Source organism: Notamacropus eugenii, chromosome 2 (assembly GCF_028372415.1).
Source record: "Notamacropus eugenii isolate mMacEug1 chromosome 2, mMacEug1.pri_v2, whole genome shotgun sequence".
NCBI lineage: Eukaryota > Metazoa > Chordata > Mammalia > Diprotodontia > Macropodidae > Notamacropus > Notamacropus eugenii.
In genome coordinates this window covers 495,259,174-495,286,519 of record NC_092873.1, presented here as the reverse complement: position 1 = coordinate 495,286,519, position 27,346 = coordinate 495,259,174, and the positions used below count along the sequence as shown (strand labels likewise).

General features: G+C 37.0%; 1 protein-coding gene and 1 long non-coding RNA gene across 3 annotated transcripts in view; one reads left to right on the top strand and one right to left on the bottom strand.

Moving 5' to 3' along the window:
- COL24A1 (collagen type XXIV alpha 1 chain) overlaps window positions 1-27,346 on the top strand; it is a 376,860-nt gene that overhangs the window by 256,429 nt on the left and 93,085 nt on the right. For both annotated transcript variants that reach the window (XM_072648923.1, XM_072648922.1), the window contains exons 33-38: window positions 8,373-8,426; window positions 12,606-12,659; window positions 14,526-14,579; window positions 14,817-14,870; window positions 17,313-17,366; window positions 17,506-17,613. In XM_072648923.1, the coding sequence (XP_072505024.1) occupies window positions 8,373-8,426; window positions 12,606-12,659; window positions 14,526-14,579; window positions 14,817-14,870; window positions 17,313-17,366; window positions 17,506-17,613 (378 nt within the window). The remainder of the gene's footprint in view (window positions 1-8,372; window positions 8,427-12,605; window positions 12,660-14,525; window positions 14,580-14,816; window positions 14,871-17,312; window positions 17,367-17,505; window positions 17,614-27,346) is intronic.
- LOC140529909 (uncharacterized) lies at window positions 1,076-27,346 on the bottom strand. The gene is made up of 3 exons (XR_011975727.1): window positions 27,264-27,346; window positions 25,970-26,088; window positions 1,076-1,561 (listed from the first exon to the last, which is right to left on the bottom strand). It is a non-coding gene; the product is annotated as an uncharacterized lncRNA (long non-coding RNA).

Here is a 27,346-nt window from a genome sequence, read left to right as displayed (position 1 = left end):
ATATGGTAGGTGGGTGTAGGGCATAAAACCTAACCAATAAGGAGCCTCAAGGAATATCTGGAGTAGAAAATGATGTCAGAAAAGAAATAAATAATCAGAAAAGATAGAATGATCACACAGAGGAAAGAATTGCAAATGAACAGCTATGTGTCCTGCTGCTATCTTCTGAATGTTAGGAGAAAGAGAGGAAGTTTGAGTAAACCCCTTGTAGCAAACTTATGGAATAATACATAAAAGAGTATTGCAGAATGGACCACCATAGATCATCAGTAATCAACATTGTTTGAGGGATCAGCATTATATTGATGAGAGCACAGATACAGTTGAATATTTTGAATCTTTCCTTGCCTACCCAGTCCAACTCCTCCATTCTTAGAAAATTCAAACTATTTCCTACAGCCAACATGGTTTTTTTCCTACAAATGTAGATGTAGGTTTATGGAAATGAATGAGAGAAGACACTAAATTTCTTTAAAGTACCATAATAACATAGTATGTTGGTGCTAGAAGAGAACTTGAAGATCATCCACTCTAATTTTTTAATCATAGAGATCAAGAAATGGACCCACAGTAGTGAAGGGACTTGCCTTAAGGTTACACCCCAAGGGGCAGAGCTAGAACTTTGGGAATTTTCGACTCCTCTCTATTACTTAGTGTCCTTTAGGTTCATCGTGAATGTTTTCTTCTGGTCCTTTGACACGTAGGTTTGGATTTTTTTTTCATTTTTATGGCTGTTCTAACATTTCTTCTTTGAAACAAGAACAAATAGTTTCCTGCATGTTGAACCTTTCTTTAAAAATTACACCAGTCTCCCCAAGGAGAAACAGGAAGTCTTGCAGGCATCAGCCCTGATGGAGAAAGCACAACCTGCTTGTAATAAATGAGTCTCATGAAAGGATTGGTTTACTTTTCCATAAAAAAAAAAGAAAAAGACTCAAAGACATCATTTTAAATAACTGATGACATTTTGTATAGTCTTAAATCTAAGGAGCAAAAGGCTGAAAAGAGAGGAAAGGAAGTAGAAAAGCTTTGGTGTAAACAGCGCTCAACAGAAGTATCCCCACAGGAGGGTCTACAGATGGAAGCTGGTGTAGCAGCTGTTAATGCGGTCATACTGCAGCTGTTTTGTCTGTGGAAGTCTTTGCTGTCCCCTGCTGGTGGCTTCCCACAGGAGAATCACAGCTGCCTCAGGCAAAGGGGAAAACCCAGCAGACTAGAGACATAGGTCACTGTCAGAGAAAGAAGAAAATGTGTGTGTGTGTGTGTGTGTGTGTGTGTGTGTGTGTGCGCATGTGTGTGCATGTTTTAAGCTGAAGTCATCCACCAAAGACCACCTCACAAACCTTGACATTCTTAATCAGATTCCTTCTCTATTCATTTTATTTTTTTTGTAACTTCTGAACATTTGGCATACTGAACCCAAAGCTGACCCCTTCTTGTTGCCATGGGTCCCTTGCCTTCCAATCTTGATGAAGATACTCTTACTGGATTCTCTTTCTCAGTTTGACTTCTCATAGTGTTGGCAAATTTCTTGGCTTTATTTTCAGTCAGCAAAATCGGTCTGTGAAAAAAGCAAAATGATATTTGGGCTCCTAAGTCAAGTAAAAGATACTGTAAGAACCATTTCACATTTATTTCTTAAGTCATTCTTTTAACACCTTCATTTGACCCTACCTACCATATTCTCAAGCTATTATCCTATATCTTTCCCCTTTTTATAGCTGAATTCTGAGGGGAAAAGCTACCCACACTTGTTGCCTCTGTCTTATAATCTAGCTTCTGACCTCATCATTCAACTGAAACATCTTTGTCTGAAATCCCACCTCCAAACTGTGGATTAGATCCTTAGACCCTGTCCTGGCCTCTCTTCCTGTCTCTGTATTCTATCTCCTCTGTGTGTCTTTTTCTATCTCTCTGTCTCTGTTTCTCTCTCTCTTTCTTATCTCTCATCTCTCTGTGTCTCTGTCTCTCTGTCTCTATTTCTGTCTGTTTTCTCCATCTATCTCCCTTTCTCTCCCTTCCTCTCTCCTTCTTTTTCCCACCCCTCCCCGTTGATATTTATATAAATCACTAAGATTTGCCATGCTCTTCTCACAACAACTGTGTAAGGCAAGTTAAAAAAAAAACCATCTATTAAGTACTTACTATGTGACAGGTATTGTGCTAAATGATATGTAAGGTAATATATAAAGAATATTATCCCCATGTCACAGACAAGAAAGGTGCTATGGCATGCATAGTTGACAGAGAGCCTGTATTAAAGAATCCAAATACCATGTGAGCCTGGCTACAATCATCCACAGCTCCAAGCAATTCATGAAGCCTATAAATGGTCTCCTCTATTGTACTGTGAGCTCCTTGAGGCCAGAGACCTTCTTTTGCCTCTTTGTACAACCCCAATACTTAGCACAGTATGTGTCATATAGTAGGCACTTAGTAAATATTTTTTAACAGTTGATTGAAATTGTCATCTGGTATTGATGAAGAGAATTCCTAATACCAAGAAATGCCTATATTTATGAAATCACAAGTCTGAGGAGGGGGGTTTAATTGCAAATGAGGAAGTGGAGGCCCAGATCATGTTTGTGATTTTCAAATAATAAAATTATTTGTCCAGTGATAATAGCAGCTAATGTCAGCACCAGGATTTGAATCTCACTCTCCTGGATCCAGGCTTACGATTCATTTTGAGAAACCACACTACCCATATTCATAACAGTGATCTCTATCAGATGGCAAAGTTAACATGATAGAGTTATTAAAACTGAATCTATAACAATCATTGAAGCTCATTTTCACTCTCCACCAACATTTTCTTCTCATAAGGAAGAGATGTAACGTACAAAACAATACTCTAAATATATTTCATTGACTTTGGGGGCTTTGGGATTGAGGCAGAGTCTGAGCAGAAGCACCCCCAAGGTGTTCAGAAAATTTAAATGCATCATGAACAAGTTGGTTTTTTTAATAAATTTATTTATCTATCTTTACTTTTCAACATTCATTTCCAAAAGATTTTGAATTCCAAATTTTCTCCCCATCTCTCCCCTCAGCCCACCCTAAGACACTGTGCATTCTGATTATCCCTTCCCCTAAAGTGCCCTCTCTTCTATCACACCCCTCCCTTCCCTTATCCCCATCTTCTCTCTTTTCTTGTAGGACAAGATAGATTTCTATATTCCATTACCTGTATTTCTTATTTCCCAGTTGCATGCAAAAACAATTCTCAACATTTGTTCCTAAAACTTTGAGTTCCAACTTCTCTCCCTTCCCCCCTCCTCATCCATCCCCACCGAGAATGCAAGCAACTCAATATAGGCAATACATGTATAGTTATGCAAAAGACTTCCATAAAAGTCATGTTGTTCAAGATTAACTATATTTTCCTCCATCCTATTTATTCCCTCCATCCCTGCCCCCTATTTATTCTATTTTCTCTTTTGGCCTTATCTCTCCCCAAAAGTGTTTACTTCTAGTTACCCCCTCCTCTCATTTGCCCTCCCTTCTGTCATCCCCCCACTGCACTTATCTACTTCTCCCCTACTTTCCTATAATGTGAGATAGATTTTCATACCAAATTGAATATGCATGTTTTTCCCTCCTTAAGCCAAATGTGATGAGAATAAGCTTCACTTTTTCCCTATCACCTCCCCCCTTTCCCCTCTGTTGAAAAAGCTTTTACTTGCCTCTTTTATGAGAGATAATTTGCCCCAATCCATTTCTTCCTTTCTCCTCCCAATATAATCCTCTCTTACCCCTTAATTTTCTTTTTTTAGGTATCATTCCTTCCTATTCAACTCATCCTGTGCCCTCTGTATGTATGTATGTATGTATGTACATATGTATGTATATATGTGTGTGTATGTGTGTGTATGTATGTATGTATGTATATAATCCCTCCAACTACTCAAATACTGAGAAAAGTCTCAAGATATGAATATTAGCTTTCCATGTAGGAATGTAAACATTTCAACTTTAGTGAGTCCCTTATGATTTCTCTTTCCTTTTTACCTTTTAATGCTTCTCTTGATTCTTGTGTTTGAAAGTCAGATTTTCTATTCAGCTCTGGTCTTTTCATCAAGAATGCTTGAAAGTCCTCTCTTTCATTGAATGATCATTTTTCCCCTGAAGTTTTGCTGGGTAGGTAATTCTTCATTTTAATTCTAGTTCCTTTGACTTCTGAAATATTCCAAGCCCTTTGATCCCTTAATGTAGAAGTTGCTAGATCTTGTGTTATCCTGATTGTATTTCTACAATACTTGAATTGTTTCTTTCTGACTGCTTGCAATAGTTTCTCCTTGACCTGGGAACTCTACAATTTGGCTACAATATTCCTAAGAGTTTTTCTTTTCATAACTCTTTCAGGAGGTGATCGGTGGATTCTTTCAATATTTATTTTACCCTCTCATTCTAGAATATCAGGGCAGTTTTCCTTGATAATTTTATGGAAGAAGATGCCTAGGCTCTTTTTTTTTTGATCATGGCTTTCAGGTAGTCTCATAATTTTTTAATTGTCTGTCCTGGATCTATTTTCCAGATCAGTTGTTTTTCCAATGAGATATTTCACATTATCTTCTATTTTTTTTTTATTCTTTTGGTTTTGTTTTGTAATTTCTTGGTTTCTCATAAAGTCATTAGCTTCTATCTGCTCCATTCTAATTTTTAAAGAACTATTTTCTTCAGTGAGATTTTGAACCTCCTTTTCCACTTGGCTAATTCTGTTTTTTAAAGCATTCTTCTCCTCATTGGCTTCTTGGACCATTTCAGTTAGTCTATTTTTAAAGGTGTTATTTTCTTCAGCATTTTGGGGGTCTTTTTTAGCAAGCTGTTGACTTGTTTTTCATGATTTTCTTGCATCACTCTCTTTTCTCTTCCCAATTTTTCTACCACCTCTTACTTGATTTTCAAAATCCTTTTTGAGCTCTTCCATGGGCTGAGACCATTGTATATTTTTTTGGAGGTTTCACATGCAGAAGCCTTGACTTTTATATCTTCCTGTGATGGTCTGCTTTGTTCTTCTTCATCCAAAAGGATGGAAGAAAATACCTTTTTACCAAGAAAGTAACCTTCTACAGTCTTATTTTTCCCTTTTTTGGGGCACTTTCCCAGTCTGTTACTTGACTTCTGAGTCCTTTGTCAAGTGGAGGATATACTTTAGGGACCTATAAGTTTTCAGTTCCTCCAAAGTGGCACAATCAGGGGAGAGGAGTTTATTCCTCTCCTGGTCTGTGCTCTAGTCTGTGAGAAGGATGACCTGAGAGCCTCCAGCAGTTCCACCTCACCAGCACTCTTCCTCACCCCTGGGCCGCCACTCAGGACTGAGACCCTGATCAACTGCTCGATTCCCCCAGGGTCTTTAGGCCGAGTGCTCCAAAAGCAGATGCTGTGCCACTGTGCCACAAAGCTGCCATAAAAGGAAGCAACATAATATTGGAGAAAAGGCACTTGCTAGAAGGTTAGGAGACCTAAGTTCTAGTTAGTCCTAGCTCACTATGTGATTTTAGACACATGGACACTATGTGATCTTGGTCATCTAAATTCCCTGGGTCTCAATTTTCTCATCCATGAAATTAAGGGGTTGACCTAGCACCAGGCTTGGCAAACAACAATCCATGGGCCAAACCACAATCCACGGGCCAACCCTAGCCCACTACCTGTTTTTGTATAGTCTTACAAGCTAAGAATGGTTATTATTTTTTTAAAAAACAACCTTTAAAATACAAATTTAAATACAGAATTGTGTTTTGAAATGTAAAAACCATTCAAAAGGTTATATAAAAGTAAGCAGTGGGAAGGATTTGACCAACAGGTCATATTTTGCCAACCCCTGGACTAAAGAACTTTTTACAAAGTGTCCAGGAACTATTCAAAAGACTAGTAAAAATCTATCTGTCCATAAATCAAGGTGGTTCTGCCACTTTTTCCTATGTGTAGACCTGGCTCAAGAAGAAAATCATGAGTGAAAAACATAATCTAGCTTGGCAGCCTAGATAACTGGTAGTTTGTAAGCATGGGAGATTCATCAGATTCATTAGGAAGAAACATTTATATGGCACTATATTAGCAGTAGCATCCTCAAGGTCTAAAAGATTTATCCACATGGTATCAGTCTGTGTTATTTCCCTTCATACACAGGAGGGACAGGAATAGGGACTAGATATATGATTTATTAGAATAATATTAGATAATAGAATTCCCCAAAGAAGAAGCACTCTCTACCAGCGTAGGTCAACTTCTCCACATTTTATGGTCTTAAGAGAGTTGCCTAGGATACTAAGGTTAAAATGACTTGCCAAGCATTACACAACCAATATATGTTAGAGGAAGGACTTGAAGCCAGATTTTCCAGGTACCAAGACCTGCTCTCTAGATGGTAAACCATGCTGCACCCACTTCTAAAATAAAAATGAGCAAGTGCCATTCAATAACTCCCCTGACCTTGGAATGAGTCATTATCTGTTTTGTAGATACTATATATTATAATACTATATATTAGATACTATAGTATAGTAAGTACTATATTATTATTGTGTACTTTCATGCAGTTTCAGAGAAGTGTTATGTGACACCTGTCAAATTCAGCAGGTGCAGCCAAATGTATATCCCTTTCTTTATCATTACATTTATTAAGCATGTTTATATATTTGTTTTGAAAAAGTCTAAAATTCCATCCCTTCCAGGACATCAAATGGTTCTAAAATTAGGGGGGAGGAGCAGGTTTCAGTTGCCTACCCAGCCACAAAAGGAGCATAATTGCCATTTGGGGGAAAATTCTGGCAACTGTAGGTAAGACACCATTAATTTCCATGATTTCCATTACTTTCGACTCAGTGAGATAAAATCTGTGATTCCAGATGTCTCTCTTTTTCATTGAACCATGTCCATCTCACCAAAGTATCACTTGTTATAACTATAAAATTGCACGTAGTTAAGAGACCCAATAATCTTTCTTCCTCTTTCTAATTAATAATATAGTTTAATGATTAGTTTCTTTTTTTTATTTTTTCATTTATTTTATTTTTAGTTTATGGAATAAAACAAGCATTTCCATAACAGAGTATAATTTTTTTAAAAAGATGATTGCACATGAAACTATAAATCTGTTATGCTCAACTTATCATTCCTTTTAGATATATATTAAAGTTATGTAATTTTTTTTCCTTTTTTCTTCCTTATCCACCCTAGAGATGGCTACCATTAGACATAAATATGTATGCATCTGCAAAATCATTCTATACATGCTTCTATTTATCAATCCTTTCTTTGGATGCAGTAGCATCTTCCTTCATATGTCCTTTGTCCTTAATTTGGGTATTTATAATAGACAAAATGACTTTGTCATTCAAAGTTATTTTTAACACTAAATTGCTGTTACCATACAGTATTCTCTTGGGTCCGTCCATGTCGTTCTTCATTATTTTGTGCAAGCCTATCCTTGTTTTTCCAAGATCATTGAGTTCATCATTTCTTATAGCTCAGTAGTATTCTATTACAATCATATACCATAACTTCTTCAGCTATTCACCAATTTCTGAAACCAGTAATTGCAACCAGTGCTGTTGTTAACCTTTGAAAGTCAGTATGGAAAAAAGTAAGAATGGATACCAATGGGGGTGTGATACTGATTAGCTCATGTCTGAATGGGGGAAAGTAGACAGCCTAGGGAGATTGCTGAGTAGAGATAGCCATGAATCCTAGAAGATATTCTGAATTCTTCATCACTATCATCACCAGTTTCTGGATCCTAATCTCTTTTATATTAGTTCATTTACTTATTAATTCATTCTTTGACGAAATATATAGTAAGTGCCTATTACGTACAGGGAAGGCATTGTCCAGAGATCCAAAGATAATCAATGCAGTCTCTGTTCTCATGTAAAAAATAACTATAATGCAAAGAGGAATGTTAGGAACCTAAGACAGGTGCTAAGTATTTCAAGAGTTCTGAGGAGGAGAAAAAACTACTTCTGGGTGGGGGAATCAGAGATATTTGAAAGCAATCCTTCTAACATCTTGGTAACTATGATCAGTGCTAAAAATGTAAATAGAAGAAAATAGGGAGAGATTAGTTTGATCTTTTTAAGCTCATAGGTTCTTGGGTTCCTTTGCCTTAGACAGCTTGGGAGGGAATATGTTAGACCTGATTTTATGGAACCAGAGGACTATAAGAAAAAAATCATGTGTTCACTCAAATCCAAACATTTTTCAGGATAAGAAACTGGAGGTAGCTGAGAGTAGAAAGGAGACAGTGAGAGACAAAGAGAGAGACTGGAAAAAAAACAGATTGGGGAAGGGAAGAGGGAGCAAAAAGATTGTCTTTTGAAACAATTCCAAACAATGTTTTCTCTACAAACCTGCTTTTATTTTTTCAGGGCTTACAAGGAGCTCCTGGAAGCATAGGAGACAAGGGACCTCCTGGAGAACCAGTAAGTTTATCTGCAAAGTTTGCTAAGAATGGACAGTCTTTAAACTTCTTGTACCATGAGCTCCACTCTACTATGACTGAGTATAATTAAAAGCAGCCTCGACCATTGATGGTATAGGCTAACGACATTATGCAAATGTTTTATTATGAATATGGATTTTAGTGCTTTTCTCATTGTTTTTAGTGCAGACAACTATTATTCTTAGACTACGTCTGGTGGATACACTAGTGTTAGAAACCAAAAAAGTCTGTAAATCTCAAAAATTCTTGCTTTGAACGGCTTGCTGCTATTATTACATTCACACACACACACACACACACACACACACACACACACACACACACGCAATTTTATATGGCCAGATCTATAACAAAAGACACACAGTGAAGTCATATCCTACAAATGACAGACCCAAAGGTGCAAACATGACAAGAATGCAGCTATGTCAACACAAAGAATGACATCATGATTTCATACATGTGAGAGAGTTTCCATGGAAAAACTGATTGTGAAAGGGAAAGACCTTGTCAAGCCCACTCTCTTACATTTGGTTCTTTATTGCCCATGAAATCATTCTTCTGGTGAGTCATGTCAAATATAATTGAATGTAATGTACTTCTAAGGTTTGTGATACAATGTGATCTTTCAAGCCATGAGCTGAGCTTATCCATCAGTTGACACAAAGGCGTATAGGTGGCTTTTATATCATTCATTCAGTGAGTGACAGTATGTGGAAAACTTCCAGCAGCCAAATAGCTATTCTTACTGAACTCTGAGGTTATTTCCTCCTAAACGCATTTATTATACATGCTCCAACTGTGCAAGCCTCACAAACAGTAAATCCAGATTTAGCTCTTTAAGTAAAATACTGATTTCCTACTAAGTAGAAACTTTATACACACACACACCAAAATAAGGGATGTATCTATCTTTCCACTTGTGAATGGTTTTTTTTTTGGTATGGACATTTATTTATTTGTTGTTTATTTATTTTACATTCATTTGTTTTCTGTTTTCTACAATCACTTCCATAAATCTTAGATTTTTCTCCCCATCTCCCCTCCTCCCTCCCTGAGACAGTGTGCATTCTTATATGGGTTCTACACATACATTCTTACTAAATACTTTTTCACCTTAGTCAAGTTGCATAGAAGAATTAAAATGAATAGGAGAAACCATAAAGAAAACAAACCAAGCCAAAACATAATGAAAGAGAAAAGAGTCTGCTTCATTCTGTGATCCAGTTCCATAGTTCTTTCTCTGGATGTGGAAGGCATTTTGCCTCAAGTCCACTGGGAATTTTTTAGGTCCATGCATTGCTGTGTAGGACTAAGTCTACCAGAAAAATTCCTCACACACTGTGGTTCTTACCATGTACAAAGTTCTCCTGGTTCTGCTCCTTTCTCTCAGCTTCAGTTCATATAAGTTCTTCCAGGCCTCTCTGAAGTCTTCCTGTTCTTCATTTCTCATAGCACAATAGCATTCCATTACATTCATATACCACAACTTATTCGGCCATTCCCCAATTGATGGGCATCCCCTTGATTTCCAGTTCTTGGCCACCACAAAGAGATGTTTTAGACATTTTTCCATTTTTATGATCTCTTTGGGATACAGTCCTTGAAGTGATATTGCTGGGTCAAAGGGTGTGCATATTTTTGAGATTAGTTTTTCACCTTTGGACCTCCAGTCCAAATCTCTTTCCTTACCGGGGGTCATCTCCAGTCATCCTGGTCTATACTTTGCCACAAACCCCAGATGACTCCCAAAGAGAAAGCCAGGCTGGTGACTTTGCACAGCCCTCCCTCACTTAAATCCAATTCACTTGCATCACCTCCCTGATGTCATGGTCCTCTTGGAGAAGAAAGGACATACAACAGCATTTCCTTACTAATTCTGTTTGAATCAAAATAACACAGCTTTCTCACAATAATCTTGGAAATTTACTTCTACTTAACAAAGATTTCCTAAGCACCCAACTTGCTCAAGGCATTGAAGATACATAGATAATATTGACCCAGTCCCTTACATTCTTCCGAGGACACGTGCACATATAAATATAATATGAGGTGGGGAATGAAGAGACCAAAAGAGAGGTTCAGGAATAAGTGCTCTAGCAATAGATGAGAAGAGAGGGGAACTTTTCATCTGGAGGAAAAGCAATCATCAGTATAAATTTCCCCATCTGTAAAGTGAGCAGGTTAAAGTAGGCAATCTAAGATTCCTGACTTTGAATGCCTAGAGCAAGTGTGTAACTGATACCAACTGCATCATCTCTGGCTTTTATATAGCTCTTTAAGGTTCACAAAGTGCTTTGTACATGTTATCTCATTTTGTCCTTGCAACAACCATGGGAGGTAGGTGCTATTATTACTGCCCCCCCCCTTTTACAGTTGAAGAAACCAAGGGCAATAGAGGTTAATTGACTTGTCCAGGGTCACACAGCTAATAAAGGCCTGAGACTGCATTTCAAGTCAAGTCTTCCTAAACCCAAGCCTAACCTACTATTCCACCCCAGGTGTGGGGAACCTATAGCCTTCAAGCCAAGTTTAAAAATTAAATTTCATTAAAAAATTAAATTAAACTTAAGTTGTTTTTATAAGTGTATCACTGGAGCTGTGGCAATTCAAAAGACATGTTCGGATTCTTTGAATAAGGAAATATTCATTACTTTACAAAGTTCTATATTTTCAAATGACCCAATAGTATCACGTAGCACAAAGCCTGTGTAAGAGCCTGGGAATCCAAAAGTGACCACTCAAGTTATAAAATCAGGTGCCTGGTTAGCAAACCATTGTTTAGCAGAAAATAGACATGAGATCACACATTTTGATTTCCAGTTCTAATCGTGGGAACCTGGAGAGCCCTGGCAAACTCAGAGAGAACCTGAAGCTTTCTGAGAAGTATGTGGAGAAATGTTTAGCTATGGAAGGATACTTATATTAAAAATTCAAAGGTCATTCCAAATCTGCAGCAGAAACCTGAAATGATTACTTTTTTTCTGAGAAAAGTCCAAATTGACATCTCCATAAGCACCTAGGAGTATCCTTGGCTTGAGTACTTGGTCCTATGAAGATGTAAGGAAGGTATTCGTTGCAGGATCATCCTCATACCCCCAGCTTTGCTGAAAAGAAGGTGTGGATAAGCATGTTTCTAGAATGGTTTTTGCCAAGCAAGCTGGGGAAATTCCCATGAGGCAACATTTCCTGGGGCAACAGGCTACTGTTGTAGCTTCGCCTACTCCAGCAAAGTGCAAACAAAATAAGTAACCCTACAGATCCCTGGGGAAATGCCGAGCATGCTGTGGTTTCTAAATGTGAATTTGTTCATCTATAAAAATTCCATAAAGATGCTTGAGCATAGAGCTTCCCCCACCATCGACAAACAGATCCATTGATGTGGGCAATTTTAATGTTACTACAATAAGCTAATTATTCACTGTCCATTTACTTCAAAGATTACTGTTTAGTAGTACAGTCTTCCTTTGCTATTAAAAAGCCCCAATATGCACTTCATTATACCTTACTGTGATGGTACAATATAAACAATATTAAATCCATAAAATGAGCACAGAGAAATTATTCAACTTGATTCTATACCAGACAAGACTGTTCACCAAACAGAACACAATTACTTGAACATAGCTGTTTTTTTTTCTTAGAAGACCATATTTGGTCTAAAATTCATGCTAATGGCATATTAACCATTAGTGAAAAGGAATATGTCTTCGAATCTATTAGACTTCCAATAACTTAACAGTGATTGTGAGAGAATTTACTATTTCATGGTCTTAAAAAAGATATTGTGATATAATAAGGGCAATAATAATGGCTGATATCTATATAAAACTTTAAGGTTTGTAAAGTGCTATTAATACATTACTTCATTTGATCTCCCAAATAATTCTGTATGTAGTTACTACGATGCATGTATTATCGTTATTCCCATGTTACAGATGCAGAAACTGTGGCCCAGGTAGGTTACACAGTCAGTTAAGTGACACAAATAGGATTTGATTCCCAATCTTCCTGACTTCTAGTAATATTCCAATGAATAGGATAACATTTCTAATTAATGCCATGGTTTAGCATATGGCATATGCCATACTTAATATTCTATATTTATTGAAACTAATTTAATGCCTGATAGTCAAGGTTTTTATATTTTTTTTAAATGTAGGGGGCACGGGGACAACAAGGTGATGCTGGTTCTATTGGAGAAATGGGTCCTGAGGTAAGTTTCACTTACTTTTTTAATTATGAAAAAATAAATATGTATTGAACATGTGACATACAACCTACAGTCCAGATAGTGGATATTTTAAAAATAATTATCATTTTTAAAATGCTTCATTTTATATAAGAAGAGACCTTCAATTTGTAAATCTTCACCTAGAAAAAAATAACAAGGATGGCTTCACTGAATGATGCTAATTTTCTACTTTTAAATACCTCTTGAGAGGGATTGTAGTGTGATGAGTAGAGAACTGGGCCTTGGAGTCAGTGAGCGTGGATTTAGGTCCGACCTTTGATTCATACTAGCAGTATCATGCTGGGTAGATCACTTGATCTCTCAGTGCTCCCAACCAGCTCTTTAAGACTAAAAATTATATAGCAATTGGCAATGTACAGTAATAGAGTGGGCTTCCTCTGCAGGGAACTCCCTCCACCAATGAAATTATGGATATGGACCCCCAAAAGATCCTCTTTATGGCAAGTAATGGAACAGAAAGTAAGCAATGCTCTCACTTCACAGATGGAGAGTTGACTTCACTCAGTGCCTCCCTTCCAGGCTTTATATCTCCTTTAAAGAGGCATAATGGAACAAGTTGAAAAATAAGACAGACTGATTACAAGAAAACCAACCACACTTACTCCAAGAATAGGGAAGTATAGAAAGGGAATAAGTATTTAGATAACACCTACTATGTGTCAAGGACTGTGCACTAAACACTTTTATAAATATTATATGATCTTCATGACAACCTTGAGAGGCTCCATTTCACATATGTGGAAACTGAAGCAGACCAAGGTTAAATGACATGCCCATAGTCACACAGCTAGAGTCAGAGGCTGGATTAGAACTCAGATCTTCTTTATTTCAGGCTCAGATCTCTATCTACTTTACCACCAGCTGCCTCAACAAAGTAGATACTACAAAGTAAAATCTCTTTACTGAGGTTTTTAGATTTTTTTCTTGAAAACAATCAATTGCCAAAAGTTCTGTTTGGGGAGATTAATTGGAGATGACCCTGAACGCAAACTTGGTCAGATCCCTATCAAGCTAGGAAGTCTTTGCATATGGCCCAATGCTCGACTTCATGGATGTCTGTCATCTTCAGACCACTATAGTTCAATGCAGAGAGGCTTATGACTGAGTTAGCCACAGACCAGTGAATGTTTTGACTACAACAACTCTTGAAAGCTATTTTCCGAGGTGGAGAAGAGATGGGCTCTACGTTGATTTCTAGTGTTCCCCTTGAAAGTGCAGAGCCTTAAATGTGTCTATTTAAGGATAAGCATAAACACATAATAGACAAAAAGACACTACATGATTCTCTAAAGGAATTCTTTGGCAAAAGGACGTGAAATTTTGACGGACTTTTGTTTAACTAAAAGTCATGAATAAATGCATAGAATGTGCCACTCTAGCAGTGCCTAAAGGTTTCTGGGGCATTACTTTGGATATGTTCAACATTGTGTTTGTCCTTCATTCTCGAAGAGGACCATGACATCAAGATGATGACATGACTTGCAGTTTGATTTGAGTGAAGGAGAGCTGTGCAAGGTCACCAACCTCACTTTCTTCTCCTGAGCCATCTGGGTGCAGTAGCCTGATATTTATCAAGATGACTGGAGATAGCCCAGGATGCATTGCATTGTATGCTCAATGAGAGGCTCCTTAGAGAGGAGGGAAGTATCTGCTCTGCTTCTGAAGACACTCTGAAGGCACTGGCTTCTGTCCTGTATTATTTATAGAAGCAAATGTTATGCACGAGTATTCTTGAATCTTTTAGTTCATAGGCACCATATTATTGTGGGTATTGAAGAGAAGCTAACATTTATTTTATAAATACTATATCAAAATGTTCTCTTTTAGGGACCACCAGGCATTGAGGGAGAACCAGGATTACAAGGAGAGCCAGGTGCAAAGGTAACTTTCATCCATCGTTGGTTTCTTCTGTCCATTGAGTTCCATAGAATTCCCATGTCTGGCTAATACTTCATCAGAAATCTTAATAAAAGGAGAGAAAGGAGGACAGCCAGCAGAAGACACAAATTCCTTCAGAATTCTAACTCTCTCCCTTGTGGCATGCTCACCATGACAAGGGAGATTGTGTGTATGTGTTTCAGTGATTCAGTACTTTACCAGTTTTATTCTATACTTCAGGGAGATCCTGGGCCAGCAGGTAGTATTGGAGCATCTGGAGAACCAGGATTAAGGGTGAGTGTATAATAAAAATCTATTTGATGCACTAAGTTGTCTCTTTTAAAGATATAAAAGTTGCCGGTGTTTCCATTTCAATCAAATAACATGATAAACCTCTCTGATTCACTGCAAAATAATGCTGGTCATGTTCCATAATTTTTAAAAGTATGCATACTGGGACTTTAAAAGTATGCTTTTAAAAGTAAGCATAAAAGTATGGTTATATTTTTAAAAAACATAAAAGTATGTTAACATTGTTAACACTATCTAGCTGTAATGTAACTGCTTTTAGAATTCCAGACATGTAATTCAAAGCCCATTTATGTAATCCCTGGGATTTTTCCTAACACTTGAGGAAAAGGAATGACACATATACCAACATAATCACTTCTATTTATTCATCTGTAAAATTAGGGAGTTGGAAAAGATGATTACAAAGGTTCATTTCAGCTCTAAAATTCTATGATACTGTGATTCTATATTGTTGATTTAAATTATTGACCAGTCCAATGGCAAGATCACAGCAACATAAAATTGGTAAGAACAAAGAATGGTGCATTGGATAGAACACTTGACCTGGAGTCAGAAAGACATAAATTCAAATCCAGCCTCAGACAATTCCTAGATATGTGACCTTAGGCAAAGACTTAATCTCTATCTGACTCAGTTTCATCAGCTGTAAAATGGGGACAATAATAGCACTTATCCCTCAGAGTTTCTGGGAGGGTACAATTAGATAATACTAGTTTAGTGTTTAACACAGTGCGTGGCACATAGTAGGTGCTTAATAAACCGTGTTTCCTTCCTTTCTTGTTCATCAGAGGATTAATTACCTAAGGCACCAGAAAACTTTCAGCACTGCTAGACATGATATATCCTGTGGACAGTTTAATCATTCCGTAGTATTCAGTTATACTACTTTAAAAGGAGTTTATTTCATCATTTCATCCTCTGCTCCTTACCCAAAATATCTTTCATTCTCAACCTTAAAACATTAATGGGAACCCAACTTATTTCAATTTTGAGATCAGATAGTCTAAATTTAGACTGACCTACTAAATTCTTAATATTAATTTCCTATTAAAGATGTATCTCCTGGAATGCTACTTTCCAAAAAACACATTCTTTTTCTCACATGTCAGAACTGTTTGATACAAAACAGATACTTTTCAGGTCGCTGTGAACCCACTTTGGGTTAATGTTATTATCCTGCTACAACAAAGCCTCCTGTAGAGGTCTGTCTGAAGAAGATTCTAGAGTAACTATTTCCAAACTATGTAATAATATGTAAGGGTAATAAGCTCCTTGAATATAGATAGTGTTCCATTTGGGGCTTAATACTTCCAGTACCTGGCACAGGTACTATGCGTTCACAATAGGTACCCAATAAATGCTTGATGATTGATTTCTACTTTGCATTTTGGAGTTTCATTTTGTCTGTTTAGCAGGAAAAGAATAGTAGAGCATATTCAATCTAATTTGTTTTTTATGTTTGATTTCATTTCCCCTTTCCTTTCCTTTTTCCTTCCCTTCCCCTTCCTATTCTGTTTTTTCTTTTCATTTTTGTTAGCCCAGGAAGAAAATATCAATAAATTTGAATTCACCTTTGATTGGCTCAAAAGAAGGGGAAAAATCCACCTGTTTGACTTTTTTTAATGTAACTTATAGTCAGGATAAGCTGTGTTTAAGTCCTTTTTCAGGCCCTTTCTGGTTCTGTGACTCTAGAAAAGTCGCAAAACCTCTCTGTACCTCAGTTTCCTCATATGTAAAATGAGGGGCCTGGATGTGATGGTCCCTAAGATCCCTTGTCACTCTAAGTTTATAATACCACGATCCTATGATCTCTGTCTAGGATGTCTTACAATATACATTTCTGTGAGTTCTGCAGAGAAACCTCTTTCTTAAAGAATCATTCCTGTGGGTTTTTTTTTTTTTAATTTTCATTTATACTCTGCTTATCCAAGTCATGGAGCACAGAAACATTCAAAATATAACACTGAACCATTTAATAATAATAACCACAAAATAATAATAGCTAACAATTATATAGTGCTTACTATGTGTCAAGCACTAGGCTAAGCACTTTACAGTTATTATCTCCTTGAAGATGACAGAAGAGTAAGTATAATTTTACAATGTGAGTCTGTAACAGTTGTTCAAGGACCGGGATTACAAAATGAACATGGCATGACCTTTCATGGACTAAAGTTTGTTATCTTACTAGGATTTAAATGTACTTTAGATTTAGAACATTCTGACTTCTTATATCAGCCATGGGAAGAAAATTAAACAAATATCAGTTTGCTATGGAAAAGAAGGAAGAAAGGGAATAGAAAGCTTCGTAATGAATTCTTTCCTCAACTATCTGAGATGTTCAGAGGCAATTATTTTTTTCAATTAAAATAGTGTTAGTAAGGAACTTTGTTTTAATGTTTCTGTTTTTCACACACAAATTAGGGTGAACCAGGAACTCCTGGAGAAGATGGTCTTCAAGGAAAAGATGGAGCAAAGGTGACAACAAAAACCTAAAATATTATTTCTATTCATCATGTGCCCTGAGTGAAGGGATATGATATACAATAAGTGATGTAATGCCATGGAACACAGTTTTCTCTCTTGCCCCCACTTTACTTTTATTTTTATGTTTCAGGGTCACGTAGGAGACAGGGGACCTTCTGGAGAACCTGGGGAGCAAGGAGAAGCAGGTTTACCAGGAATCATTGGACCTCCAGGTGGACCAGGAACAATTGGTCCTCCAGTGAGTACTGCCTAACTTTCTTCTCCAAATGCTCAGTAAGCTGGTGTCCCCCTTTAACGTCTAGCAAATAGGAGGAGTTGAAGAATTGAAACTAGGAAGAGAGGGTATGGCACTCCTATTAGACCTTTCTTGGCAATTTAATTAATAACTATATATCATGATCGCATTTATCATTGTTGTTTGGTCATTTCAGTTGTGTCCAACACTTTGTGACCCCATTTGGGGTTTTCTTGGCAAAAATACTTGAGTAGTTTGCCATTTCTTTCCAGTTCATTTTACAGATGAGGAAATTGAGGCAAACAAAGGAAAGTGATTTTCCTGGTGTCACAAAGCTAGTAAGTTTCTGAGGCCACATTTGAACGAAGGTCTTATTGACTTTAGACCTGATACTCTATCAACTGCCCCATCTATGGAAAATTATTATAATAAGAAATTCAAGATATGAGAAATTCAGGGAAAAATATCAGAAGACATATAGGAACTGGTGAAGAAGCAAACAGAATAAGAAAAACACACTCATTCTGAATCCACACATCTGCCATATATCACACATCCCTCCATTTTTTGTCCATGAGGGAATTTTGTAAAATACTTTGCTGAAATCCAGTGAAATCTTTATTTTGCCAGACTAGGGACTTTCTCCCAGGGCTTTTATAATTTCTACTTCTACAGATTCCTCTTTATTAACCAAAAACTGTTCCATTCCTTGTTCCACCTTTTAAAAAATGAAGATATCATTATGGCAAAGCAAGCTGCTCTGCCTTTAACATAGAAAGACAGCAAATGTCAAGGTAATTGAAGTCCCTAAACGACAACTCTAGCCTATTTCTGTGTCAAGTTTATTATCTCTCTATTTTTTTCCTTCTGTCTAGGCAGTCTTGAAGACATTCCCATCCCAGTATTATGTCTATTTCTTCCTCTATTGATCCTTAATCAAATATTCTCTGCCATACTTCTCCCCTCCCCCCTCAGCTTGTAGATTTCCTCATATGAGTGAATTGGGTTAATATCCAATGTTACTCCATTATCTCTCTAATCTGTCCCTTTGCAATAGGTATATATCCATTACTATATTCTCATCACAGTCATGTAATGCAAAAAATCATTATAATACATATAGTTAAATCAATCTTACTGTATTAACATTTCTATTTCACTTTTTTTTTAAATTAAGCTTTTGAAATCTTCCACTAAAGTAATATTACCAGTTGACTAGTAGCCTCGATCCTGAATAAGAAAAGAAACGCTCTATGAACTTCAATTAAGTCATTAATAGAGAGGCCAAGAATAATTAAGGGACTGGCTACTGGATTTTCCTGTAGGGGATAGAATAGAGACAGAAAGATGGGAAGAAAGTATCATTACTTCTTTGTAGACTCACACATTTTCCTGTCCATGTGTGAATGCTGCATTTCTTCATCTCTAAAATGAGTGGGTTAGATGGGATTCCTTTGGCAGTACCTCCCAGCTCTAAAAGGGTATGTATGGTTTTATGAATCTGAACATCTGTCCATTGACCCAGACATGATCTATTGTATCTTCTCTTTCTCCTCCCACTTGTTAAATGTGGGGATTCCCCAAGGTTCATCTCTCATCTCCTCCCACAGTTTCAACTATTCCTCCTACAAAGATGATTCCTAAGTCTACATCTTCTGCCCACCTCTCACCTTTGTTACAGTGCCACCTTGCCTCCTGCCCACTAGAACTTTCCACTTATTCCCACATCAAGATTAGTCCATCTGAAAGTTTTATTCATCCTAAGAAATTTATTTCCATATTCTAAGGCCTCCAACAAAACTAAAACTTAGTTTTTTGACATTTTACTCCATCTTATTCTTTGCCCTATCCCCCACCATAGACAATCAGATGCCAATTTAATCAGTGCCTAAACTGAACAGTTATAAGGACAAACAACAGCTTTGGCAAGTGATCAGGGCAAAGTACTTCAAATATAAAGGAAAAGAAATTTGAATAAGCCAAAAGTAGTTGGCATAGTAAATAGAGTGGCTAGGTTGGGAGTCCAGAAGACACCTCTTCCTGAGTTCAAATCCAGCTTCAGACACTAGCTGTGTGACCCTGGGCAAGTCAGTTAACCCTGTTTGCCTCGGTTTCCCATCTGTAAATGGTCTGGAGAAGGAAGTGGCAAACCACTCCAGTTTTGTTACCAAGAAAATTCCAAAAGGGATCATGAAGAATTGGACATAAATTCCAAAAGGGATCATGAAGAATTGAACATGACGGAAAACACCAACATTCTGCATCCACTCAAAAGCAATGAAATGATATATTCTGAAAAGCAAAGGAGCTCAAGATACTACCCAGAATGACATACCATGAAAACATGAGCTTAATCATGAATGAAAAAAAAAACATTCAATAAAAAGCGAAACAGCAGGAACGAGGAAATTATTTAACTTGCAAACACCAAAAACATAAGAAAGGCAAATGAATACAACTACCAAGGAAATTACTTGTAACAACATAAATTGCCCCATCTCTACAGACTATTAAAAGAAAAAAATCTAGAAAAAGAAATATACCAATTGAGTTCAAGAAAGAAAAAAACAACAACCATTAAGAGATTTCTTTCTAAAAGCACCCAAGGGATTCAAGATGAAAGTAGAACTTAAAGAAAGAGGAAAAATAATGGTGGAAGAGCAGACCTGAAATAACATGGATTACACCTGCCCTGCAGGTGAATCATGTATTTTCTGGGATTGAATTGAACTATGGGAAGATGTCCAAAAGAGAAGAAAAGTGCAGGAAAGAAGTGAATTAATGATGTGCCCTAATCAAGTCTACCATCAATAACAAAGGATAGCTAGCTTTTTAAATCTCTCAGCAAAAAGAGGAAGTATAGGAGAATGAGTGAGGTGGCAAAGGGGAAGGATTGAAACAGGGAAAATAAATGAGGACATCTTGACTCATGGAGATCTGGACTCTTCCATGGGTGGAGAGATACGGTGTATGTTGGGAAATTGGGTCTTTTCAAGGGAGCAGTAGCTCCTGCTGGGAGTTGGTACAAAGAAACTACTTCCTCCAAAAGATCGTTGTGCTCCTGTGGACAACACCTTTCCTCTGAAGAGAAACTGGAGCTCCTAGGGAAAACCAGGACCCAAAACGGTAAGAGGGAAGTCAAAGAGATTACATGGTAAATGAGGAAAAAAATAGGGAGGGCAAGAAGTAGCATTAGACCTCATTGTATAGAATGTTGGGGTATTTCTAATGTGGTTCTATGCCTTCCTGGTGAAATGGTACTTATAAGTATGATGCTTAATATTAAAAAAAAAAGTAAAGGGATACTATCTTTAAGGCAATAACAGGTATTGGTGAGATGAGAGAGATTAAACTTTGTACTTTCAAAGCTTTAGTTCTAAGTATATAGACTATGAATCAAAGAATAAAAGTTTAGAATAGACATAAGAAAGAATTCATGAAGAATATAAAGTGAAGATATCCTTCTTAGGGAAAAAAAGAATATAAAAAGAAAAAACTAACAAAAGAATTTGAAAGGATGAAGAGGAAAGGGGATTTTGAATTAACCACTTAAATGAGAAGGGGAAAAGAAGGGGAAATTTAGATCACTCAATAAAATTAAGAAAGAAAAAGAAACCAGTAAATTAAGTAAAACTCTCAAATGAAAAAAAAAAAGGATTGACAAATGGAAGAAGAAAGATTGAGGGTGGGGGAAAGAAAGCCTGTTGATATAGAGCTGATTTAGAGTAGACTAAGGAGAACTACATATAATGACAAAGCACTGATTTAAAATGAAAAAGCCAACAGAAATTCTAACTGAGAAATAAAAATAATAATTACTAGAGACACAAATAGAGAAAAATATACACCTAAGTCAAATTGTGAATGTATTAAATAATCTAAAAAAATGAGAGAGTCTACATATGAGAACAAAACCCCATAGTCTGTGCCTTACAAGAAACATATTAAAAGTCAAAGACACAATTCAATAAAAATGAAAGACTCAGACAAATTTATTATGCATCAGGTAACTCCAAAAAGCAGAACTTGCAATGTGAGTTTTGGAGGTATTCAAGCAGAGACTCTTGTTTTGAATGCTATAATGGGAGTTCTTTGAGGGCATGGATTGATTGATCTAGATGGCTGCTGAATTCCCTCACAAATCTAAACTTTGTGATTCCATGATAAAATGACATATTTTTGGCATGAAAGGTGAGGGAGTCAAAAAATGATTCTAAGATTGCCAACTTGTAAATAGGAAAATTAGAAAAAGGTCAGGGTTTTGGGGGGAAAGACAGTAAGTTTTATTTTCTAAGGGTTGAGTTGGAGACATTAATCAGATGTAAATATCCAGTATCCAGGTGGGAAATGTTCAGTAGGCAGTTAATATTGTATAATTGGTTTTCAAGATAAATACCAGGGATGGAAATAGATGCTTTCAAGTTATCTGCAAAGAAATAGAAGATGATAAACTCATCAAAAGAAAAGGTATATAAAAAAAGAAGTTAGCACAGGACAGAACTGTGGAGTACACTCATATGTGGAGATCATGGAAGATAATCCAGCAAAAGATACTGAGAAAGAGCACCCAGATAAGCAGAAGAACAAAGAGAGAGCCATGTAACTAATACATAAAGAAGAGAGAGTTTCCAGGAAGAGGGGCAGATCAACAGTGTCAAACATTTTAGAAACCTCAAGAAAGACAAAGACTTTCTTCAGAGCCAAATAAGCTTCATGGGACCATTGCCCCAGTAAGACACAATCTGTATGGCGGAATAGATGTTTCTTCAAAGAATCCCTGTGTCTTTAGGGAATACTTGATTGTTTAATGGGAATCCCCAAACATGAGTAGGTCCTACTTTGCCTTTGGCATGAGGCCCTATACTGTACCTTTTTTCCCTATGAACTCATACCTCCTCTGGGCATTCACCCTCCTCAGGAGCAGCATGTGAGACTTTTGTGAAGATAGAGTTCCAGTTTCTTGTATAGCATAATATGAGAAGTTGTCTCATTGTAAAAACATCTTCCCTTTGGCTTTATTTGGCTCAGTCCCAACAAAAGTCACCTTTAAAGTGTTAGTGTTTCTTTTTTCTGAAAGGAATAACATACTGTTACCATCAACAGTGGAGACAATTTATCAGACTCATTCTAGTCACCTAATATGGCTATGAGAAAATGGGATAGGGGAATGAATAGTCTGAACCATCCATTCATTCACTCAGCAAATACTGATTAAGAATCTACTCTATATTAAACACTATGCTAATTGCTGGGGAAGATACAAAGCTTAGACAAGACACCATCTTCATCCTTATAGAATACAATCTAGGAAGATAAAACTGTGGTCTTTGGAAAACAGGCATGAAGAGAGCAACATAAGGAAACTGTCTCTAAAAATGAGGAAAAAACGGGGATAGTGGTAGAGGAAAGGGAACAGGGAGGGGCTGAAGACAAAATTTTCCCATTTCACAATTTTTCTTGAGTCTGGCCTGGCTTTTCTTAACATCTTTGGGGGGAGGCGAAGGGGGATGGTGTAATCATGCATTTCATTCTTTTGATTGCCATTCTGGTTGGAATTTTATATGCCCTTAGGCTCATAAGCCCAATAAAAATACCATGACATGTTTTCAAAAGAGTTTTCATAAGCCAAGGAATTGTTGCTTAATCAGGCCTTCTGAAGTTGGAATAGTTTTCACCCGTTGAATTCTTCTTTAGGTAGATTTTGTAGTAAAGAACACACAATTCAGTTCAATTCAAAGTGCACTAATGAAGCATCTACTATGTGAAAAATACTCTCCTAAGCACTAAGGATAAAATGATACAGTTCCATTTCACAAAGAGATTACGTGCTAATGGGGTGAGCAGAGGGTGAATATGACATAGATGCAACTATACAGGGATATTTGCTTTATGCACAAGATAGGATATGATGGACATAAAGGAAAATCTGAAGAGGATTAAATATGGAGGAATCATAGAAGACTTTGTGAAGAAGGCAATATCTAAGCTGAGCCTTGAAGGAAAAGGAGAATTCTGAAAGGTAATGATGAGAATTGAGCACATCTCACACTTGGAGGCAGTAGAGGAGTATAGTGCATAGTTAAGAAGAACTAGATTCAGATCCTGCCTCTGATGCTAGTTTTATGAGCATGGACAGAGTTCTTAACCTCTCTGAGCTTCATTTTCCTCATCTATAAAATAGAAACACTAAGACTTTTACTATCTACATTGAAGGATCATTGTTGGGAGGATCGCATGATATAATTTAAATTATTGAGCAAACTTTAAAACACTAAAAAGAAAATGTCAAATCACAGGAGAAAGAAATCCCATGCAAGTTCATGATGGCAGGAGACAGCATGCCTCATTCAGGTCCATTTTAGCTGAAACGTAGATTTCATACATGGGAATAATGTGAAATAAGGCTAAAAATATTAGGTTGGGGCCAGTTGATGGAGAGTCATAAATGCCAAGTGAAATCTGTATTTGGTCCTAGAGCCCCAGAAGGTCTTTTAGCAGGGGTGTTCCTATACTTTCAGAGTTAAGTTTTGCCATCTGTTTGAAAGATAGTGTGGAGAGGAAAGGGTATGGAGGTAGAGATGCCACAATAATCCAGGCAAGAAACCAATAAAGTGGATGCAGTATAAATAAAGATAATGAGTGCAAGAAATGTGGAGGGAAAATAAACAAGATTTGGCAACTGCTGTGGGTAAGGAAGAGAGAGATGATACCATTTGTTTGTGTTGGGTTTTTTTTTTAGTTCATGGAACTAACTTTGGAACTTTTTAAATGCTAGTATATGTTATTCTTTTCTCTTTTCTTTCTTTCCTTCTTTATTTTTTGTTGCATTTTAATTTCCAAACTTAACTACCCAATCCACATTAGGGAAGGCCATCACTTACATGTCTTGAGGAATTGAATATGTACCTTTGGGCCTGAAGAACACAGAATGACATCAATGTTAGATGTCTCCAGTTTGTTCCAAGTGCCAGAGTCAGACTTTCTCTTAAAAGGAATGAGAATAGTGCAGCCTGCCATCCCCAACCCCTCCCTGATTTCTGTTTAACTTTTCCATTACAATTTACAACATCTAAAATGTGTGACAGTGAACCAATTACAACACAGAAGAAATTTGTATGTCCCACAGGAGAAACATCTTGACTTAATATCATCTACACTTAAGGAATCTATTGCAGTGGTAGCTAGGACCTAAGAGTATGTAGACAAGTTGAGTCCAAAGTTAAATAGAAGTATATATCTTCTGGGCAGCTAGCTGATGCAGTGGATAGAGTGCTAGTTCTGGAGTAAGGATAACATCTTCCTGAATTCAAATCTCATCTCAGATACTCTTAGTAGCTGTGACTCTGGGCAAATCACTTAACCCTATTTGCCTCCTTATCTGTAAAATGAATTGGTGTAAGAAATGGCAAACCACCCCAATATTTTTGCCAAGAAAACCTTAAGTGGGGTCATGAAGTCAGACACAACTAAAATACAACTAAACAAAGTTGGAAGATACCTTATAGAGATCATCTAGTAAGGATTCTATATTTTCCAAATAAAGAAACTAAGGCCCAAAACTGTACAAGGTTCTACAACCAGTTAATGGCAAAATCAATACTGAGTCCAAGGTCTACTTCCTTCTAGTTCTATTAAATCCTCTTTAAAGTGAAGCTTTGAAGTCGAGGACTGATATTCCAAACTATGGAAGCAGACACTGTTTCTTTATCAGCTGGGGACATTTTGCCATTACCAGCTAATTCAAGACTCTTGCCTTTTGAAAATATCTGGAGTTCAGAAGTTGGTTGAGATTGCTTCAAGCTAAAGTAGATTCATCTAGAGATCATTAGCTTTGTTTAGTCTTGGCTCAGTTTTAATCATGGAGGAAGCGTGACATAATGGATAGAAAGCTGGATGCCAAGAAGACCTGGGTTCAAGTCGTATCTTTAACACATACTAGCTGTTTGACCCTGGGCAAGTCACTTAATTTCTCATAGCCTGAGGCAGCTCAACAAAATTATGAATTTCATAAAAGGTGCTGCCCTGAATTGGTAGAGGGAGTTTCCTCATCAGAGAATTCCCCATATCAAAGAAGTCATAGTTGTGAGTCCTGCCCTGTTAGAGCAATATGGAAATACAGTTTGAAGTATATTTACAGGCAAGAATATGTCAGGTGTGCAGCACCTTGAATTTCTCAAGGAAAATTAAGGAAACAATTAATTTGAATTTAAATATAGAAATTTTCAGGGCTTAAACCTTTGACTATATTGCTATTAGGAACTTATTTTTCAGTAGTTTCTCACTACCAAGGATATAGCAACTTCTGCAACTTATTATGCTTAGTAAGTTACATGGGGCACTGAAAAGTTAAGTGACTTACCCAGAGTCATACTGCCAATGTGTATTAAGGTGACTTGGACGCAATTCTTCAGGAACAGCCCAACAGAAACAGGACAGACCAGCTTTCTGTCCTCCACTCTGCGCTACCTCTCAGGCTTCCTATAATAGACAGAGACGTAAACATAGACATAGATCTGTATTGTTTTGAAGGAAGGAGGAACAAAAGCAAATAAAAACTGGGGGTTTAGGGTCACAACTCCCAGGATGTAGAATTCCCTAATCTATTCTCTACAAGGACACTGACAAGAATAATGGTCAAAACTGGCGTTGAAATAACTTTCTAAGGTTGGTCAAAGTGCTTTACAAATATTAGCTCATTTGATCCTCCCAACTACACTGTGAGGTATCCCCAGTTTACAAATGTGGAAAGTGAGGCAGAGTGATTTGCCCCAGGTCACAAAACTAGTGAGACTTGAGGCTTGATTTCGACTCAAGTCTTCCTAAATCTAGGTCCAGCACTCTATCCACTGTACTACCTACCTACCTCATTTATGTTCCATCAATGCTATATTTATTTAATATTTTTACTACTGTGGTTACTTTGATGGTACAATGATCTTATCAATGTGGGAACCCCCTCCCCCATTGCCAATAGCCATCCATCCATACATTCTCATTCTGCCCAGTTCCTTCGTAAATCCCATATTAAAGGATATACCTTTAAGCTGCCATCTTCTGGATCTTTTTTTTTTTTTTTTTGGATACTCATGCAACACTCAGGCTGATCATCTGTTATCTGTCATTCTCACTACTTAAATAGCTTTGAAATATAAAAGTGTTCCTGTGGCTATTAATAAAACCTGTTCAATCCCCCAAATGTCCCCAGTTTTTGCTAGTATATGAGCCTGCTGTTTTAATCTGCAAGTATTCTAATGTCTCACAATAGGTAACACTAAATTTAAACAACCAACACCTTGGAACAAATATTGCTTATGAATGATTCAAGTAAGAGACCAATCAATGAAATAAACAAACTAGCCCAGCTCTGTGAATAAAATTAAACCAAGACTAAACAAAACAGCAAAGCCAATTATCTCTAGATTTATATACTTTAACTCTGGCAGACCACCAGAGCCCTCCCCCATCCACCCCCTCAGTCTTTCTGTCTCTCTATTTCACTGTCTCTCTGACACACACATTTAGAATAGATAGATCGATGATAGATAGATGATAGATAGATAGATAGATAGATAGATAGATAGATAGATAGATAGATAGATAGACTGATAGATAGATAGAGATAGAGATAGAAAGATACATACACACATACATACACATTTAGAAGAAAAATCTCTGCATAAAGTATCCAAGGGAGATGAATTCTGATGGCTATGAAAAAATTTAGAATGAGAAATTC